Source organism: Tachypleus tridentatus, chromosome 10 (assembly GCF_004210375.1).
Source record: "Tachypleus tridentatus isolate NWPU-2018 chromosome 10, ASM421037v1, whole genome shotgun sequence".
NCBI lineage: Eukaryota > Metazoa > Arthropoda > Merostomata > Xiphosura > Limulidae > Tachypleus > Tachypleus tridentatus.
The window spans coordinates 2,573,249-2,597,018 of NC_134834.1; the positions used below are offsets into that span (position 1 = coordinate 2,573,249).

The window sequence follows — 23,770 nt, forward strand, 5'->3', positions numbered from 1 at the left end:
CCACAACTTTATCATACAGAGTTAAATATACTAGTACGTCTCTTCATATAGAGTTAAATGTACTGATACCACACAACTTTATCATACAGAGTTAAATATACTAGTACGTCACTTCATACAGAGTTAAATGTACTGATACCACAAAACTTTATCGTACAGAGTTAAATATGCTAGTACGTCACTTCATACAGAGTTAAATGTACTGATACCACACAACTTTATCGTACAGAGTTAAATATGCTAGTACGTCACTTCATACAGAGTTAAATGTACTGATACCGCACAACTTTATCATACAGAGTTAAATATACTAGTACGTCATTTCATACAGAGTTAAATGTACTGATACCGCACAACTTTATCATACAGAGTTAAATATACTAGTACGTCTCTTCATATAGAGTTAAATGTACTGATACCACACAACTTTGTCATACAGAGTTAAATATACTAGTACGTCTCTTCATATAGAGTTAAATGTACTGATACTGCACAACTTTATCATACAGAGTTAAATATACTATACGTCTCTTCATATAGAGTTAAATGTACTGATACCGCACAACTTTATCATACAGAGTTAAATATACTAGTACGTCACTTCATACAGAGTTAAATGTACTGATACCGCACAACTTTATCATACAGAGTTAAATATACTAGTACGTCACTTCATACAGAGTTAAATGTACTGATACCGCACAACTTTATCATACAGAGTTAAATGTACTGATACCACACAACTTTATCATACAGAGTTAAATATACTAGTACGTCTCTTCATATAGAGTTAAATGTACTGATACCACACAACTTTATCATACAGAGTTAAATATACTAGTACGTCATTTCATACAGAGTTAAATGTACTGATACCACACAACTTTATCATACAGAGTTAAATATGATAGTAGATCACTTCATACAGAGTTAAATGTACTGATACCGCACAACTTTATCATACAGAGTTAAATATGCTGGTACGTCACTTCATACAGAGTTAAATGTACTGATACCACACAACTTTATCATACAGAGTTAAATATACTAGTACGTCATTTCATACAGAGTTAAATGTACTGATACCGCACAACTTTATCATACAGAGTTAAATATACTACTACGTCATTTCATACAGAGTTAAATGTACTGATACCGCACAACTTTATCATACAGAGTTAAATATACTAGTACGTCACTTCATACAGAGTTAAATGTACTGATACCGCACAACTTTATCATACAGAGATAAATATACTAGTACATCACTTCATACAGAGTTAAATGTACTGATACCACACAACTTTATCATACAGAGTTAAATATACTAGTACGTCACTTCATACAGAGTTAAATGTACTGATACCACACAACTTTATCATACAGAGTTAAATATACTAGTACGTCACTTCATACAGAGTTAAATGTACTGATACCGCACAACTTTATCATACAGAGTTAAATATACTAGTACGTCACTTCATACAGAGTTAAATGTACTGATACCACACAACTTTATCATACAGAGTTAAATATGATAGTAGATCACATCATTCAGAGTTAAATGTACTGATACCACACAACTTTGTCATACAGAGTTAAATATACTAGTACGTCACTTCATACAGAGTTAAATGTACTGATACCACACAACTTTATCATACAGAGTTAAATATACTAGTACGTCACTTCATACAGAGTTAAATGTACTGATACCACACAACTTTATCATACAGAGTTAAATATACTAGTACGTCACTTCATACAGAGTTAAATGTACTGATACCACACAACTTTATCGTACAGAGTTAAATATGCTAGTACGTCACTTCATACAGAGTTAAATGTACTGATACCACACAACTTTATCATACAGAGTTAAATGTACTGATACCGCACAACTTTATCGTACAGAGTTAAATATGCTAGTACGTCACTTCATACAGAGTTAAATGTACTGATACCACACAACTTTATCATACAGAGTTAAATATACTAGTACGTCTCTTCATATAGAGTTAAATGTACTGATACCACACAACTTTATCATACAGAGTTAAATATACTAGTACGTCACTTCATACAGAGTTAAATGTACTGATACCACAAAACTTTATCGTACAGAGTTAAATATGCTAGTACGTCACTTCATACAGAGTTAAATGTACTGATACCACACAACTTTATCCTACAGAGTTAAATATACTAGTACGTCTCTTCATATAGAGTTAAATGTACTGATACCACACAACTTTGTCATACAGAGTTAAATATACTAGTATGCGTCTCTTCATATAGAGTTAAATGTACTGATACTGCACAACTTTATCATACAGAGTTAAATATACTAGTATCGTCTCTTCATATAGAGTTAAATGTACTGATACCGCACAACTTTATCATACAGAGTTAAATATACTAGTACGTCACTTCATACAGAGTTAAATGTACTGATACCGCACAACTTTATCATACAGAGTTAAATATACTAGTACGTCACTTCATACAGAGTTAAATGTACTGATACCGCACAACTTTATCGTACAGAGTTAAATGTACTGATACCACACAACTTTATCATACAGAGTTAAATATACTAGTACGTCTCTTCATATAGAGTTAAATGTACTGATACCACACAACTTTATCATACAGAGTTAAATATACTAGTACGTCTCTTCATATAGAGTTAAATGTACTGATACCGCACAACTTTATCATACAGAGTTAAATATGCTAGTACGTCACTTCATACAGAGTTAAATGTACTGATACCGCACAACTTTATCATACAGAGTTAAATATGCTAGTACGTCACTTCATACAGAGTTAAATGTACTGATACCACACAACTTTATCATACAGAGTTAAATATACTAGTACGTCATTTCATACAGAGTTAAATGTACTGATACCGCACAACTTTATCATACAGAGTTAAATATACTAGTACGTCACTTCATACAGAGTTAAATGTACTGATACCGCACAACTTTATCATACAGAGTTAAATATACTAGTACCTCACATCATTCAGAGTTAAATGTACTGATACCGCACAACTTTATCATACAGAGTTAAATATACTAGTACGTCTCTTCATATAGAGTTAAATGTACTGATACCACACAACTTTATCATACAGAGTTAAATATACTAGTACGTCACTTCATACAGAGTTAAATGTACTGATACCACAAAACTTTATCGTACAGAGTTAAATATGCTAGTACGTCACTTCATACAGAGTTAAATGTACTGATACCACACAACTTTATCGTACAGAGTTAAATATGCTAGTACGTCACTTCATACAGAGTTAAATGTACTGATACCGCACAACTTTATCATACAGAGTTAAATATACTAGTACGTCATTTCATACAGAGTTAAATGTACTGATACCGCACAACTTTATCATACAGAGTTAAATATACTAGTACGTCTCTTCATATAGAGTTAAATGTACTGATACCACACAACTTTGTCATACAGAGTTAAATATACTAGTACGTCTCTTCATATAGAGTTAAATGTACTGATACTGCACAACTTTATCATACAGAGTTAAATATACTAGTACGTCTCTTCATATAGAGTTAAATGTACTGATACCGCACAACTTTATCATACAGAGTTAAATATACTAGTACGTCACTTCATACAGAGTTAAATGTACTGATACCGCACAACTTTATCATACAGAGTTAAATATACTAGTACGTCACTTCATACAGAGTTAAATGTACTGATACCGCACAACTTTATCGTACAGAGTTAAATGTACTGATACCACACAACTTTATCATACAGAGTTAAATATACTAGTACGTCTCTTCATATAGAGTTAAATGTACTGATACCACACAACTTTATCATACAGAGTTAAATATACTAGTACGTCATTTCATACAGAGTTAAATGTACTGATACCACACAACTTTATCATACAGAGTTAAATATGATAGTAGATCACTTCATACAGAGTTAAATGTACTGATACCGCACAACTTTATCATACAGAGTTAAATATGCTAGTACGTCACTTCATACAGAGTTAAATGTACTGATACCACACAACTTTATCATACAGAGTTAAATATACTAGTACGTCATTTCATACAGAGTTAAATGTACTGATACCGCACAACTTTATCATACAGAGTTAAATATACTACTACGTCATTTCATACAGAGTTAAATGTACTGATACCGCACAACTTTATCATACAGAGTTAAATATACTAGTACGTCACTTCATACAGAGTTAAATGTACTGATACCGCACAACTTTATCATACAGAGATAAATATACTAGTACATCACTTCATACAGAGTTAAATGTACTGATACCACACAACTTTATCATACAGAGTTAAATATACTAGTACGTCACTTCATACAGAGTTAAATGTACTGATACCACACAACTTTATCATACAGAGTTAAATATACTAGTACGTCACTTCATACAGAGTTAAATGTACTGATACCGCACAACTTTATCATACAGAGTTAAATATACTAGTACGTCACTTCATACAGAGTTAAATGTACTGATACCACACAACTTTATCATACAGAGTTAAATATGATAGTAGATCACATCATTCAGAGTTAAATGTACTGATACCACACAACTTTGTCATACAGAGTTAAATATACTAGTACGTCACTTCATACAGAGTTAAATGTACTGATACCACACAACTTTATCATACAGAGTTAAATATACTAGTACGTCACTTCATACAGAGTTAAATGTACTGATACCACACAACTTTATCATACAGAGTTAAATATACTAGTACGTCACTTCATACAGAGTTAAATGTACTGATACCACACAACTTTATCATACAGAGTTAAATATGCTAGTACGTCACTTCATACAGAGTTAAATGTACTGATACCACACAACTTTATCATACAGAGTTAAATGTACTGATACCGCACAACTTTATCGTACAGAGTTAAATATGCTAGTACGTCACTTCATACAGAGTTAAATGTACTGATACCACACAACTTTATCATACAGAGTTAAATATACTAGTACGTCTCTTCATATAGAGTTAAATGTACTGATACCACACAACTTTATCATACAGAGTTAAATATACTAGTACGTCACTTCATACAGAGTTAAATGTACTGATACCACAAAACTTTATCGTACAGAGTTAAATATGCTAGTACGTCACTTCATACAGAGTTAAATGTACTGATACCACACAACTTTATCCTACAGAGTTAAATATACTAGTACGTCTCTTCATATAGAGTTAAATGTACTGATACCACACAACTTTGTCATACAGAGTTAAATATACTAGTACGTCTCTTCATATAGAGTTAAATGTACTGATACTGCACAACTTTATCATACAGAGTTAAATATACTAGTACGTCTCTTCATATAGAGTTAAATGTACTGATACCGCACAACTTTATCATACAGAGTTAAATATACTAGTACGTCACTTCATACAGAGTTAAATGTACTGATACCGCACAACTTTATCATACAGAGTTAAATATACTAGTACGTCACTTCATACAGAGTTAAATGTACTGATACCGCACAACTTTATCGTACAGAGTTAAATGTACTGATACCACACAACTTTATCATACAGAGTTAAATATACTAGTACGTCTCTTCATATAGAGTTAAATGTACTGATACCACACAACTTTATCATACAGAGTTAAATATACTAGTACGTCTCTTCATATAGAGTTAAATGTACTGATACCGCACAACTTTATCATACAGAGTTAAATATGCTAGTACGTCACTTCATACAGAGTTAAATGTACTGATACCGCACAACTTTATCATACAGAGTTAAATATGCTAGTACGTCACTTCATACAGAGTTAAATGTACTGATACCACACAACTTTATCATACAGAGTTAAATATACTAGTACGTCATTTCATACAGAGTTAAATGTACTGATACCGCACAACTTTATCATACAGAGTTAAATATACTAGTACGTCACTTCATACAGAGTTAAATGTACTGATACCGCACAACTTTATCATACAGAGTTAAATATACTAGTACCTCACATCATTCAGAGTTAAATGTACTGATACCGCACAACTTTATCATACAGAGTTAAATATACTAGTACGTCTCTTCATATAGAGTTAAATGTACTGATACCACACAACTTTATCATACAGAGTTAAATATACTAGTACGTCACTTCATACAGAGTTAAATGTACTGATACCACAAAACTTTATCGTACAGAGTTAAATATGCTAGTACGTCACTTCATACAGAGTTAAATGTACTGATACCACACAACTTTATCCTACAGAGTTAAATATACTAGTACGTCTCTTCATATAGAGTTAAATGTACTGATACCACACAACTTTGTCATACAGAGTTAAATATACTAGTACGTCTCTTCATATAGAGTTAAATGTACTGATACTGCACAACTTTATCATACAGAGTTAAATATACTAGTACGTCTCTTCATATAGAGTTAAATGTACTGATACTGCACAACTTTATCATACAGAGTTAAATATACTAGTACGTCATTTCATACAGAGTTAAATGTACTGATACCGCACAACTTTATCATACAGAGTTAAATATACTAGTACGTCACTTCATACAGAGTTAAATGTACTGATACCGCACAACTTTATCATACAGAGTTAAATATACTAGTACCTCACATCATTCAGAGTTAAATGTACTGATACCGCACAACTTTATCATACAGAGTTAAATATACTAGTACGTCTCTTCATATAGAGTTAAATGTACTGATACCACACAACTTTATCATACAGAGTTAAATATACTAGTACGTCACTTCATACAGAGTTAAATGTACTGATACCACAAAACTTTATCGTACAGAGTTAAATATGCTAGTACGTCACTTCATACAGAGTTAAATGTACTGATACCACACAACTTTATCATACAGAGTTAAATATGCTAGTACGTCACTTCATACAGAGTTAAATGTACTGATACCGCACAACTTTATCATACAGAGTTAAATATACTAGTACGTCATTTCATACAGAGTTAAATGTACTGATACCGCACAACTTTATCATACAGAGTTAAATATACTAGTACGCCTCTTCATATAGAGTTAAATGTACTGATACCACACAACTTTGTCATACAGAGTTAAATATACTAGTACGTCTCTTCATATAGAGTTAAATGTACTGATACTGCACAACTTTATCATACAGAGTTAAATATACTAGTACGTCTCTTCATATAGAGTTAAATGTACTGATACCGCACAACTTTATCATACAGAGTTAAATATACTAGTACGTCACTTCATACAGAGTTAAATGTACTGATACCGCACAACTTTATCATACAGAGTTAAATATACTAGTACGTCACTTCATACAGAGTTAAATGTACTGATACCGCACAACTTTATCGTACAGAGTTAAATGTACTGATACCACACAACTTTATCATACAGAGTTAAATATACTAGTACGTCTCTTCATATAGAGTTAAATGTACTGATACCACACAACTTTATCATACAGAGTTAAATATACTAGTACGTCATTTCATACAGAGTTAAATGTACTGATACCACACAACTTTATCATACAGAGTTAAATATGATAGTAGATCACTTCATACAGAGTTAAATGTACTGATACCGCACAACTTTATCATACAGAGTTAAATATGCTAGTACGTCACTTCATACAGAGTTAAATGTACTGATACCACACAACTTTATCATACAGAGTTAAATATACTAGTACGTCATTTCATACAGAGTTAAATGTACTGATACCGCACAACTTTATCATACAGAGTTAAATATACTACTACGTCATTTCATACAGAGTTAAATGTACTGATACCGCACAACTTTATCATACAGAGTTAAATATACTAGTACGTCACTTCATACAGAGTTAAATGTACTGATACCGCACAACTTTATCATACAGAGTTAAATATACTAGTACATCACTTCATACAGAGTTAAATGTACTGATACCACACAACTTTATCATACAGAGTTAAATATACTAGTACGTCACTTCATACAGAGTTAAATGTACTGATACCACACAACTTTATCATACAGAGTTAAATATACTAGTACGTCACTTCATACAGAGTTAAATGTACTGATACCGCACAACTTTATCATACAGAGTTAAATATACTAGTACGTCACTTCATACAGAGTTAAATGTACTGATACCACACAACTTTATCATACAGAGTTAAATATGATAGTAGATCACATCATTCAGAGTTAAATGTACTGATACCACACAACTTTGTCATACAGAGTTAAATATACTAGTACGTCACTTCATACAGAGTTAAATGTACTGATACCACACAACTTTATCATACAGAGTTAAATATACTAGTACGTCACTTCATACAGAGTTAAATGTACTGATACCACACAACTTTATCATACAGAGTTAAATATACTAGTACGTCACTTCATACAGAGTTAAATGTACTGATACCACACAACTTTATCATACAGAGTTAAATATGCTAGTACGTCACTTCATACAGAGTTAAATGTACTGATACCACACAACTTTATCATACAGAGTTAAATGTACTGATACCGCACAACTTTATCATTACAGAGTTAAATATGCTAGTACGCCACTTCATACAGAGTTAAATGTACTGATACCACACAACTTTATCATACAGAGTTAAATATACTAGTACGCCTCTTCATATAGAGTTAAATGTACTGATACCACACAACTTTATCATACAGAGTTAAATATACTAGTACGTCACTTCATACAGAGTTAAATGTACTGATACCACAAAACTTTATCGCACAGAGTTAAATATGCTAGTACGTCACTTCATACAGAGTTAAATGTACTGATACCACACAACTTTATCCTACAGAGTTAAATATACTAGTACGTCTCTTCATATAGAGTTAAATGTACTGATACCACACAACTTTGTCATACAGAGTTAAATATACTAGTACGTCTCTTCATATAGAGTTAAATGTACTGATACTGCACAACTTTATCATACAGAGTTAAATATACTAGTACGTCTCTTCATATAGAGTTAAATGTACTGATACCGCACAACTTTATCATACAGAGTTAAATATACTAGTACGTCACTTCATACAGAGTTAAATGTACTGATACCGCACAACTTTATCATACAGAGTTAAATATACTAGTACGTCACTTCATACAGAGTTAAATGTACTGATACCGCACAACTTTATCGTACAGAGTTAAATGTACTGATACCACACAACTTTATCATACAGAGTTAAATATACTAGTACGTCTCTTCATATAGAGTTAAATGTACTGATACCACACAACTTTATCATACAGAGTTAAATATACTAGTACGCCTCTTCATATAGAGTTAAATGTACTGATACCGCACAACTTTATCATACAGAGTTAAATATGCTAGTACGTCACTTCATACAGAGTTAAATGTACTGATACCGCACAACTTTATCATACAGAGTTAAATATGCTAGTACGTCACTTCATACAGAGTTAAATGTACTGATACCACACAACTTTATCATACAGAGTTAAATATACTAGTACGTCATTTCATACAGAGTTAAATGTACTGATACCGCACAACTTTATCATACAGAGTTAAATATACTAGTACGCCACTTCATACAGAGTTAAATGTACTGATACCGCACAACTTTATCATACAGAGTTAAATATACTAGTACCTCACATCATTCAGAGTTAAATGTACTGATACCGCACAACTTTATCATACAGAGTTAAATATACTAGTACGCCTCTTCATATAGAGTTAAATGTACTGATACCACACAACTTTATCATACAGAGTTAAATATACTAGTACGTCACTTCATACAGAGTTAAATGTACTGATACCACAAAACTTTATCGTACAGAGTTAAATATGCTAGTACGTCACTTCATACAGAGTTAAATGTACTGATACCACACAACTTTATCCTACAGAGTTAAATATACTAGTACGCCTCTTCATATAGAGTTAAATGTACTGATACCACACAACTTTGTCATACAGAGTTAAATATACTAGTACGTCTCTTCATATAGAGTTAAATGTACTGATACTGCACAACTTTATCATACAGAGTTAAATATACTAGTACGTCTCTTCATATAGAGTTAAATGTACTGATACTGCACAACTTTATCATACAGAGTTAAATATACTAGTACGTCTCTTCATATAGAGTTAAATGTACTGATACCGCACAACTTTATCATACAGAGTTAAATATACTAGTACGTCACTTCATACAGAGTTAAATGTACTGATACCGCACAACTTTATCATACAGAGTTAAATATACTAGTACGTCACTTCATACAGAGTTAAATGTACTGATACCGCACAACTTTATCGTACAGAGTTAAATGTACTGATACCACACAACTTTATCATACAGAGTTAAATATACTAGTACGTCTCTTCATATAGAGTTAAATGTACTGATACCACACAACTTTATCATACAGAGTTAAATATACTAGTACGTCATTTCATACAGAGTTAAATGTACTGATACCACACAACTTTATCATACAGAGTTAAATATGATAGTAGATCACTTCATACAGAGTTAAATGTACTGATACCGCACAACTTTATCATACAGAGTTAAATATGCTAGTACGTCACTTCATACAGAGTTAAATGTACTGATACCACACAACTTTATCATACAGAGTTAAATATACTAGTACGCCATTTCATACAGAGTTAAATGTACTGATACCGCACAACTTTATCATACAGAGTTAAATATACTAGTACGTCATTTCATACAGAGTTAAATGTACTGATACCGCACAACTTTATCATACAGAGTTAAATATACTAGTACGTCATTTCATACAGAGTTAAATGTACTGATACCGCACAACTTTATCATACAGAGTTAAATATACTAGTACGTCATTTCATACAGAGTTAAATGTACTGATACCACACAACTTTATCATACAGAGTTAAATATACTAGTACGCCATTTCATACAGAGTTAAATGTACTGATACCGCACAACTTTATCATACAGAGTTAAATATACTAGTACGTCATTTCATACAGAGTTAAATGTACTGATACCACACAACTTTATCATACAGAGTTAAATATACTAGTACGTCACTTCATACAGAGTTAAATGTACTGATACCACACAACTTTATCATACAGAGTTAAATATACTATTACGTCACTTCATACAGAGTTAAATGTACTGATACCGCACAACTTTATCATACAGAGTTAAATATACTAGTACGTCACTTCATATAGAGTTAAATGTACTGATACCGCACAACTTTATTATACAGAGTTAAATATACTAGTACGTCACTTCATACAGAGTTAAATGTACTGATACCACACAACTTTATCATACAGAGTTAAATATGCTAGTACGTCACTTCATACAGAGTCAAATGTACTGATACCACACAACTTTATCATACAGAGTTAAATATGATAGTACGTCACATCATTCAGAGTTAAATGTACTGATACCACACAACTTTATCATACAGAGTTAAATATACTAGTACGTCAGTTCATACAGAGTCAAATGTACTGATACCACACAACTTTATCATACAGAGTTAAATATGATAGTACGTCACATCATTCAGAGTTAAATGTACTGATACCACACAACTTTATCATACAGAGTTAAATATACTAGTACGTCATTTCATACAGAGTTAAATGTACTGATACCGCACAACTTTATCATACAGAGTTAAATATACTAGTACGTCATTTCATACAGAGTTAAATGTACTGATACCACACAACTTTATCATACAGAGTTAAATATACTAGTACGTCACTTCATACAGAGTTAAATGTACTGATACCGCACAACTTTATCATACAGAGTTAAATATACTAGTACCTCACATCATTCAGAGTTAAATGTACTGATACCACACAACTTTATCATACAGAGTTAAATATACTAGTACATCACTTCATACAGAGTTAAATGTACTGATACCACACAACTTTATCATACAGAGTTAAATATACTAGTACATCACTTCATACAGAGTTAAATGTACTGATACCACACAACTTTATCATACAGAGTTAAATATACTAGTACGTCTCTTCATATAGAGTTAAATGTACTGATACCACACAACTTTATCATACAGAGTTAAATATACTAGTACGCCATTTCATACAGAGTTAAATGTACTGATACCGCACAACTTTATCATACAGAGTTAAATGTACTGATACCACACAACTTTATCATACAGAGTTAAATATACTAGTACGTCATTTCATACAGAGTTAAATGTACTGATACCGCACAACTTTATCATACAGAGTTAAATATACTAGTACGTCATTTCATACAGAGTTAAATGTACTGATACCACACAACTTTATCATACAGAGTTAAATATGATAGTAGATCACTTCATACAGAGTTAAATGTACTGATACCACACAACTTTATCATACAGAGATAAATATACTAGTACGCCACTTCATACAGAGTCAAATGTACTGATACCGCACAACTTTATCATACAGAGTTAAATATACTAGTACGCCACTTCATACAGAGTTAAATGTACTGATACCGCACAACTTTATCATACAGAGTTAAATATACTAGTACGTCACTTCATACATAGTTAAATGTACTGATACCACACAACTTTATCATACAGAGTTAAATGTACTAGTACGTCTCTTCATATAGAGTTAAACATACTAGCACCTCACATCGTTATTATAGAGTTAAATGTACTGGTATCTTACATTGTTATCATATAGGGTTAAAGGTACTGGTGCCTCACGTCTTTATCACATAGAATTACACATTTGTGAGTTCAAATACCTAAACTTGATGTTATCAACTGGAAAGTCTGTTTCTTGATGTTTCACCAAGTATATTAATTTATATACCAATTTATATTAATAATATAAATTCCCTCATGTCAGCCACCTCACAGGGACAATATTTTTAAAGTTTTTTATGTCAGCCATCATGTGGGGACAGTATTTTTAAACTCCCACATGTTGACCACCATAAGGGGACAGTAGTTTTAGTTTTTCATATCAGGCACCACACGGGGACAGTATTTTTAAAGTTTTTCATGTCAGACATCTTGTGAGGACAGTATTTTTAAACTCCCACATGTTAACCACCATAAGGGGACAGTAGATTTAGATTTTCATATCAGCCACCACACGGGGACAGTGTTTTTAAAGTTTTTCATGTCAGCCATCACGTGAGGACAGTATTTTTAGACTCCCACATGTCGGCCACTACATTTGTACATAGTTTAAAATTTTCTGTTCAACACAAAGACATTTAATATCTGTTTATTTAACAAATATTGTATCTAATTTTACCACTGATTTCAGTAAAACATGTTACATGAATAGGAACTGGTTTGGTTTTCATTCATGGTAGAGCATTGTTGTTAACCTGTGTTTTTTATTGAAGCGTGTTTGATGTTAGCTTATATTTTGTTGTGGATTTTAACCCATGTTTTATCACATGAAGGAGTGTTGGTGCTAATGTGTGCTCTCGTACAGTTAACTATGTTTTCTTTACACTAGAACCTCCAAGGATTAACCCTTCCACTCCTAAAGAAGTTGATGTTCTCGAACATTCAAGTGATCAGCTACTGTGTGAAGCTAGTGGACATCCACCTCCAAGTATATCTTGGAAGAAAGATAAAAGACTTGTAACAGGTTCTTAAGAATATTACTTAGAACCACAATAATATTTTACTTTATAAGTGATGGGATTTAACAGAAAAAGTATTTCTCTTAATATAATTTAACTTTGTTTACAGCTATCATGTGGATTTAGTGATATATTTATTAATCTTTGTTTACAGCTATCATGGGGATTTAGTGATATATTTATTAATCTTTGTTTACAGCTGTCATGGGGATTTAATGATATGTTTATTAATATTTGTTTACAGCTATCATGGGGATTTAGTGATATATTTATTAATCTTTGTTTACAGCTATCATGGGGATTTAATGATATGTTTATTAATAATTGTTTACAGCTATCATGGGGATTTAATGATATATTTATTAATCTTTGTTTACAGCTATCATGGGGATTTAATGATATATTTATTAATCTTTGTTTACAGCTATCATGGCAACTTGATGATATATTTATTAATATTTGTTTACACCTGTCATGGGGACTTGATGATATATATATTAATATTTGCTTACAGCTGTCATGGGGACTTGATGATATGTTTATTAATTGTTTACAGCTGTCATGGGGACTTGATATATTTATTAATATTTATTTACAGCTGTCATGGGGACTTGATGATATATATATTAATATTTGCTTACAGCTGTCATGGGGACTTGATGATATATATATTAATATTTGCTCACAGCTGTCATGGGGACGTGATGATATATTTATTAATATTTGTTTACAGCTGTCATGGGGACTTGATATATTTATTAATATTTATTTACAACTGTCAGGGGATTTAGTGATATATTTATTAATCTTTGTTTACAGCTATCATGGACTTGATGATATATATATTAATATTTGCTTACAGCTGTCATGGTGACTTAATGATATATTTATTAATATTTGCTTACAGCTGTCATGGGGACTTGATGATATATATATTAATATTTGCTTACAGCTGTCATGGGGACTTGATGATATATATATTAATATTTGCTTACAGCTGTCATGGGGACTTGATATGTTTATTAATATTTGCTTACAGCTGTCATGGGGACTTGATGATATATATATATTAATATTTGCTTACAGCTGTCATGGGGACTTGATGATATATTTATTAATATTTGCTTACAGCTGTCATGGGGACTTGATGATATGTTTATTAATATTTGCTTACAGCTGTCATGGGGACTTGATGATATGTTTATTAATATTTCCTTACAGCTGTCATGGGGACTTGATGATATATTTATTAGTATTTGCTTACAGCTGTCATGGGGACTTGATATGTTTATTAATATTTGCTTACAGCTGTCATGGGGACTTGATGATATATTTATTAGTATTTGCTTACAGCTGTCATGGGGACTTGATGATATATATATATATTAATATTTGCTTACAGCTGTCATGGGGACTTGATGATATATATATATTAATATTTGCTTACAGCTGTCATGGGGACTTGATGATATATTTATTAATATTTGCTTACAGCTGTCATGGGGACTTGATGATATGTTTATTAATACTTGCTTACAGCTGTCATGGGGACTTGATGATATATTTATTAGTATTTGTTTACAGCTGTCATGGGGACTTGATGATATATTTATTAATATTTGCTTACAGCTGTCAGGGGGATTTAATGATATGTTCATTAAGAGTTCAAGTAAATTTAGTAAATTTAAAATATGTAGAATTTTCTTTCTCAAATAAATAAATTATTGATCCAGGAAATGAGCTGGGCCTGCTTTTGGAAGCTAATGGGTCTCTACGGATTGAACAAGCTCGAACTGAAGATTCAGGACTTTACACATGTGTGGCCTCAAATGTTGCAGGCAATGACAGTGCTCACATTAAAGTGAATGTGCTCGGTAAGACTCCTTTAGAGATCTTGTCACACAAGAATACACCTTCATAACTGTTTAACACGTTCTTTGTCATCCATTAGCAGAGAACAACTATACACATGAGTATTTGTAAATAAAGATTCTGAAACTCAGGAGTATTAGAGGTTGAAACTTAGTGTTATGAAACAATAAACATTGTTAACTGTAATACTGATATGAAACAATAAACATTGTTAACTGTAATACTGATATGAAACAATAAACATTGTTAACTGTAATACTGATATGAAACAATAAACATTGTTAGCTGTAATACTGGTATAAAACAATAAACATTGTTAGCTGTAATACTGGTATAAAACAATAAACATTGTTAGCTGTAATACTGATATAAAACAATAAACATTGTTAGCTGTAATACTGGTATAAAACAATAAACATTGTTAATTGTAATACTGGTATAAAACAATAAACATTGTTAATTGTAATACTGGTATAAAACAATAAACATTGTTAGCTGTATTACTGGTATAAAACAATAAACATTGTTAACTGTAGTACTGATATGAAACAATAAGCATTGTTAACTGTAATACTGATATGAAACAATAAACATTGTTAACTGTAATACTGATATGAAACAATAAACATTGTTAACTGTAATACTGATATGAAACAATAAACATTGTTAACTCTAATACTGATATGAAACAATAAACATTGTTAACTGTAATACTGGTATAAAACAATAAACATTGTTAACTGTAATACTGATGACACATTGTTAGCTGTTGTAATACTCTTCATATGTTGCTAGCTGATGTATTATTGATAATACATTATTAGTTGCTGTAATACTATTCATTCGTTGTTAGCTATTGTACATTGCTAGCTGCATCAATAGTGTTCATACATTGTTAGCTGCTGTAATAGTGTTGATAAACTGCTATCCGCCATAATAGTGTTGATGTTGATACATTGTTAGTTTCTGTAATATTGTTGGTACATTGTTAGGTGCTGTAATATTGTTGATACATTGTTAGGTGCTGTAATATTGTTGGTACATTGTTAGCCGCTGTAATATTGTTGGTACATTGTTAGGCGCCGTAATAGTGTTGATAAATTGCTATCCGCCATAATAGTGTTGATGTTGATACATTGTTAGTTTCTGTAATATTGTTGATACATTGTTAGGTGCTGTAATATTGTTGATACACTGTTAGGTGCTGTAATATTGTTGGTACATTGTTAGCCGCTGTAATAGTGTTGATAAACTGCTATCCGCCATAATAGTGTTGATGTTGATACATTGTTAGTTTCTGTAATATTGTTGATACATTGTTAGGTGCTGTAATATTGTTGGTACATTGTTAGGTGCTGTAATATTGTTGGTACTTTGTTAGTTTCTGTTATATTGTTGGTACATTGTTAGTTTCTGTAATAGTGTTGATACATTGTTAGCTACCGTAATAATGCTGATACATTGTTAGCTTCTGTAACAGTGTTGATACATTGTTCGAAGTTCTTTTCTATAATCATGATTGTATATATAACACAGATATCAACAATCCTCAAAGTTATTGAATGTAATTGAAACAGTAAATTGAGTTTTATTTTAATTTCTTTTTTCTGGTACTTTATTGGAAACTTGTATTAAGGTGAATGAGAAAAATTTGTAAATGAATTTGAAAGCTATATTAGTTTCCTTTGTTAGAAAATCAAATAATATTTAATTTGGGAAATTATCTCTCACTTGATTGAACATTTTCCTGTTTCATGAGGTTAGCTGTTGATATGTTTTCAAACCATTCCTACAAACAGTTTTAATTTAAAGACTTCCTTCATCTATAGGTGTGTTTGGGAACAACAAAAATCTAAAAATGTTTATGGAGAGTATATGGACCTGTGATCCTTTTTAGTTTACCAGATATGAAGTATTAGGACTATATGGACCTGTGATCCTTAGTAGTATGTGTTACTGTGTATGAGTCCTAGATATGAAGTATCAGGACTATATGGACCTGTGATCCTTATTAGTTTGTGTTACTGTGTATGAGTCCTAGATATGAAGTATTAGGACTATATAGACCTGCAGTCCTTATTAGTTTATATTACTGTACATGAGTTCCAGATATGAAGTATCAGGACTATATGGACCTGCAGTCCTTATTAGTTTATATTATTGCACACAAGTCCCAGATATGAAGTATTAGGACTATATGGACCTGTGATCCTTATCAGTTTATATTACTGTAAATGAGTTCCAGATATGAAGTATTAGGATTATATGGACCTGTGATCTTTAGTAGTTTGTGTTACTGTACATGAGTTCCAGATATGAAGTATCAGGAGACCTGCTGTCCTTATTAGTTTATATTATTGCACACAAGTCCCAGATATGAAGTATTAGGACTATATGGACCTGTGATCCTTATTAGTTTGTGTTACTGTGTATGAGTCCTAGATATGAAGTATCAGGACTATATGGACCTGTGATCCTTATAAGTTTGTGTTACTGTACATGAGGTTCAAAGATGAAGTATTAGGACTATATGGACCTGTGATCCTTATTAGTTTGTGTTACTGTGTATGAGTCCTAGATATGAAATATTAGGACTATATGGACCTGTGATCCTTATTAGTTTGTGTTACTGTGTATGAGTCCTAGATATGAAGTATTAGGACTATATGGACCTGTGATCCTTATTAGTTTGTGTTACTCTGTATGAGTCCTAGATATGAAGTATTAGGACTATATGGACCTGTGATCCTTAGTAGTTTGTGTTATTGTGTATGAGTCCTAGATATGAAGTATCAGGACTATATGGACCTGTGATCCTTATTAGTTTGTGTTACTGTGTATGAGTCCTAGATATGAAGTATTAGGACTATATGGACCTGTGATCCTTATTAGTTTGTGTTACCGTACATGAGGTTCAAAGGTGAAGTATCAGGACTGTATGGACGTGTGATCCTTATTAGCTTATACTCATCTTACATTACCTGTGACATGTACAAAATACATTCAGTTTTAAAAGCAAGTTTGAAAGGGTTAGATATGAACATACATTGACTGAATGCTGGCCAGTGATTGGTGTAAGTATTAACATGTAATTTAGATCAGGGCTAAGATACAAGTAAGAAATCAAAGTGTATTCATGAAGTTCTAGTTGTAATGATTTGTATAAATGGTTATGTTTCTTCTTATTACAAATCTCTGCTGCAAGTTGTTTTGCACTTAAGTAAAATTCATTAAATAACTTATAATAAGTTACCTCTTGTTCCGTTGATGGAAAGTTTGTTTGTCTGCACACTTTGTAGTGCCTCCATCACTAGACCAGACCACACTAGAAAGAGACGTGGAGGTCGTAGCTGGAAAAACAGCTCGGTTTGTGTGTCCTGCTAGAGCTATCCCACCCCCTCTCATCTCGTGGTTCAGGGAAGATTTGGGTCTTGTTGATCCAACTACTGACAACCACTTCAGAGTGTTAAATGGTGGACGGGTCCTGGAGGTTCTGGAAACCAAAGAAGATGATGCTAAAACATACACGTGTGTGGCCAGTAATGTGGCAGGAGAAACATACAGTGACTTTAATTTAGATGTTCTAGGTAAGACTAATCTTTCATTTTTATCCAATAAGAAGTATAATTTAACACCTTTATAAGTACTGGTTAGGTGTTTAGTCAGAATGGTAGTCAAGGACCTTTATAAGTTCTGGTTAGGTGTTTAGTCAGAATGGTAGTCAAGGACATTTATAAGTACTGGTTAGGTGTTTAGTCAGAATGGTAGTCAAGGACCTTTATAAGTTCTGGTTAGGTGTTTAGTCAGAATGGTAGTCAAGGACATTTATAAGTACTGGTTAGGTGTTTAGTCAGAATGGTAGTCAAGGACCTTTATAAGTACTGGTTAGGTGTTTAGTCAGAATGGTAGTCAAGGACATTTATAAGTACTGGTTAGGTGTTTAGTCAGAATGGTAGTCAAGGACATTTATAAGTACTGGTTAGGTGTTTAGTCAGAATGGTAGTCAAGGACATTTATAAGTACTGGTTAGGTGTTTAGTCAGAATGGTAGTCAAGGACATTTATAAGTACTGGTTAGGTGTTTAGTCAGAATGGTAGTCAAGGACATTTATAAGTACTGGTTAGGTATTTAGTCAGAATGGTAGTCAAAGACATTTATAAGTACTGGTTAGGTGTTTAGTCAGAATGGTAGTCAAGGACCTTTATAAGTACTGGTTAGGTGTTTAGTCAGAATGGTAGTCAAGGACATTTAGGGATTTCTTTTCTTTCACACCTTCTGAGTAATGATTTGTGACATAGCAAGGCCCTACCATAATCATTACATTGGCAACAACATAAAAAATGCCACACAGCTAATGGTCAATGAGAGCACAGGCTAAAATGGATTTTGAGGAATGAAATCCAAATAATCATATATATGTGTGTGCAAATGTATGTATACATAAATGGTGAGAGAATGTTGTGATGTATATATGCATACTCTCTTGTACAGTCATTCTGTATTCATAACTTGTTGTTATGATTTGGGTGGAAGATGACATTAAATTCCAATTTTGTTATCAGTTTATGAGTTGTGAATTATCTGCCTGCAACTTGCATGGCATTAATTGGCTCGTGTGTCATTTATTTTAATTATTTACAATGCTGTATGTTGACATGTGCTCATGCATTAATTTACAGATGGGAAGATACAGCACTACACTATAAATATTAAACCATGGTACTGAAACAGAGATAACTTAAGATAAACATTTCCATATCTTTAGTTCCACCAAGTATTCCTAATGAGCATCTAAAGAATGACATTCAAGTTGTAGAGCAGGACCTGTTAGTGCTGGAGTGCCAAGTGACTGGAAACCCAACTCCAAAGGTAAACATCACTTGTTTGTCATTTAGTTTGTCTAATTCAACATGTGGGATCTTATGAAGAATGTAATTACAAAACATAGAGTAAAATAACTGAACTTTGTTAAAATTATTATCTACTGAAATAATACCTAAACTCTGTTATAATTATTATATCTACAGAAATAATACCTATACCATGTTAGAATTGTTATATCTACAGAAACAATAGATAAACTCTGTTATAATTATTATATATGTAGAAACAATAACAAAACTGTTAATATTATTATATCTACAGAAACAATAGATAAACTTTGTTAGAATTATTTTGTCTACAGACACAATAAGAAAACTGTTAATATTATTCTGTCTACAGAAACAATAGGTAAACTCTGTTAGAATTATTATTCTATCTACAGAAACAATAACAAAACTGTTAATATTATTATATTTACAGAAACAATAGGTAAACTCTGTTATAATTATTATTATATCTACAGAAACAATAACAAAACTGTTAATATTATTATATTTACAGAAACAACAGGTAAACTCTGTTAGAATTATTATTTTATCTACAGAAACAATAACAAAACTCTGTTAGAATTATTATTATATCTACAGAAACAATAACAAAACTGTTAATATTATTATATTTACAGAAACAATAGGTAAACTCTGTTAGAATTATTATTCTATCTACAGAAACAATGACAAAACTCTGTTAGAATTATTATTCTATCTACAGAAACAATAACAAAACTCTGTTAGAATTATTATTATATCTACAGAAACAATAACAAAACTGTTAATATTATTATATTTACAGAAACAATAGGTAAACTCTGTTAGAATTATTATTCTATCTACAGAAACAATGACAAAACTCTGTTAGAATTATGATTCTATCTACAGAAACAATAACAAAACTCTGTTAGAATTATTATTATATCTGCGGAAACAATAACAAAACTGTTAATATTATTATATTTACAGAAACAATAGGTAAACTCTGTTAGAATTATTATTATATCTGCGGAAACAATAACAAAACTGTTAATATTATTATATTTACAGAAACAATAGGTAAACTCTGTTAGAATTATTATTCTATCTACAGAAACAATGACAAAACTCTGTTAGAATTATTATTCTATCTACAGAAACAATGACAAAACTCTGTTAGAATTATTATTCTATCTACAGAAACAATGACAAAACTCTGTTAGAATTATTATTCTATCTACAGAAACAATGACAAAACTCTGTTTGAATTATTATTCTATCTACAGAAACAATGACAAAACTGTTAGAATTATTATTCTATCTACAGAAACAATGACAAAACTCTGTTAGAATTATTATTCTATCTACAGAAACAATGACAAAACTCTTAGAATTATTATTTTATCTACAGAAACAATGACAAAACTCTGTTAGAATTATTATTTTATCCACAGAAACAATGACAAAACTCTTAGAATTATTATTCTATCTACAGAAACAATGACAAAACTCTGTTAGAATTATTATTTTATCTACAGAAACAATGACAAAACTCTGTTAGAATTATTATTCTATCTACAGAAACAATAACAAAACTCTGTTAGAATTATTATTCTATCTACAGAAACAATGACAAAACTCTGTTCGAATTATTATTCTATCTACAGAAACAATAACAAAACTCTGTTAGAATTATTATTCTATCTACAGAAACAATGACAAAACTCTGTTATAATTATTATTTTATCTGCAGAAACAATGACAAAACTCTGTTATTATTATTATATCTACAAAAACTATGAAATGGTATCTGTTTACTACTGTATTTTGTGGAGAAAAATTTAACTAAAATATCCCAAAATATCTAAGTTCTAACAGGGGTGTATATAGTTTTTGTACATATAATAATCTTAACACACTGATAACATTTCATAGTTACAGTAACACACTGATAACATTTCATAGTTACAGTTACACACTGATAACATTTCATAGTTACAGTAACACACTGATAACATTTCATAGTTACAGTAACACACTGATCACATTTCATAGTTACAGTAACACACTGATCACATTTCATAGTTACAGTAACACTGATAACATTTCATAGTTACAGTAACACACTGATAACATTTCATAGTTACAGTAACACACTGATAACATTTCATAGTTACAGTAACACACTGATGACATTTCATAGTTACAGTAACACACTGATAACATTTCATAGTTACAGTAACACTGATAACATTTCATAGTTACAGTAACACACTGATGACATTTCATAGTTACAGTAACACTGATGACATTTCATAGTTACAGTAACACTGATGACATTTCATAGTTACAGTTACACACTGATAACATTTCATAATTACAGTAACACACTGATAACATTTCATAGTTACAGTAACACACTGATGACATTTCATAGTTACAGTAACACTGATGACATTTCATAGTTACAGTAACACTGATGACATTTCATAGTTACAGTAACACTGATGACATTTCATAGTTACAGTAACACACTGATGACATTTCATAGTTACAGTAACACACTGATGACATTTCATACTTACAGTAACACTGATCACATTTCATACTTACAGTAACACTGATGACATTTCATGGTTACAGTAACACACTGATCACATTTCATAGTTACAGTAACATACTGATGACATTTCATAGTTACAGTAATACACTGTTATCAAGCAAAAGGTTCACATATTTGTTGTTTATTACAAAAAGTTAATCAAATTCCAGATAAAAGTTTAACTCTCTAATTGTTTTGCTTCTCTTGGTATGAAAAATGTTTATCCAGACCTAACTGTTACTATGTAATACAAACAGAAGAACATAATTTTTTATCAAATAATGATTAGAAAATGGAAACACAAGAACAAATAATTATAGATCATTCTTATATTCTGTATTTTTCAATAAAATTTACAAAACCTTTGTTTGAGGGTTACAAGTTTTATAACCTCAATGTAGCAACATACATTACTTTGTAGTTTAAACTGTTTATATATTTTATCCATACAGATAGCTGGGATGAAAGATGGGGAGTTTGTCTCACCTTTGAACACTCCTGGAGTGAATATCTTACTTATATATATTTTATCCATACAGATAGCTTGGATGAAAGATGGGGAGTTTGTCTCACCTTTGAACACTCCTGGAGTGAATATCTTACTTATATATATTCTATCCATACAGATAGCGTGGATGAAAGATGGGGAGTTTGT

General features: G+C 31.4%; 1 protein-coding gene across 1 annotated transcript in view; it reads left to right on the forward strand.

Moving 5' to 3' along the window:
• Window positions 1-23,770, forward strand: part of LOC143227925 (hemicentin-1-like) — a 108,999-nt gene that overhangs the window by 18,540 nt on the left and 66,689 nt on the right. Inside the window, exons 10-13 of the mRNA XM_076459280.1 lie at window positions 13,659-13,793; window positions 15,522-15,662; window positions 18,960-19,247; window positions 20,426-20,529. Of these exons, the coding sequence (XP_076315395.1) occupies window positions 13,659-13,793; window positions 15,522-15,662; window positions 18,960-19,247; window positions 20,426-20,529 (668 nt within the window). The remainder of the gene's footprint in view (window positions 1-13,658; window positions 13,794-15,521; window positions 15,663-18,959; window positions 19,248-20,425; window positions 20,530-23,770) is intronic.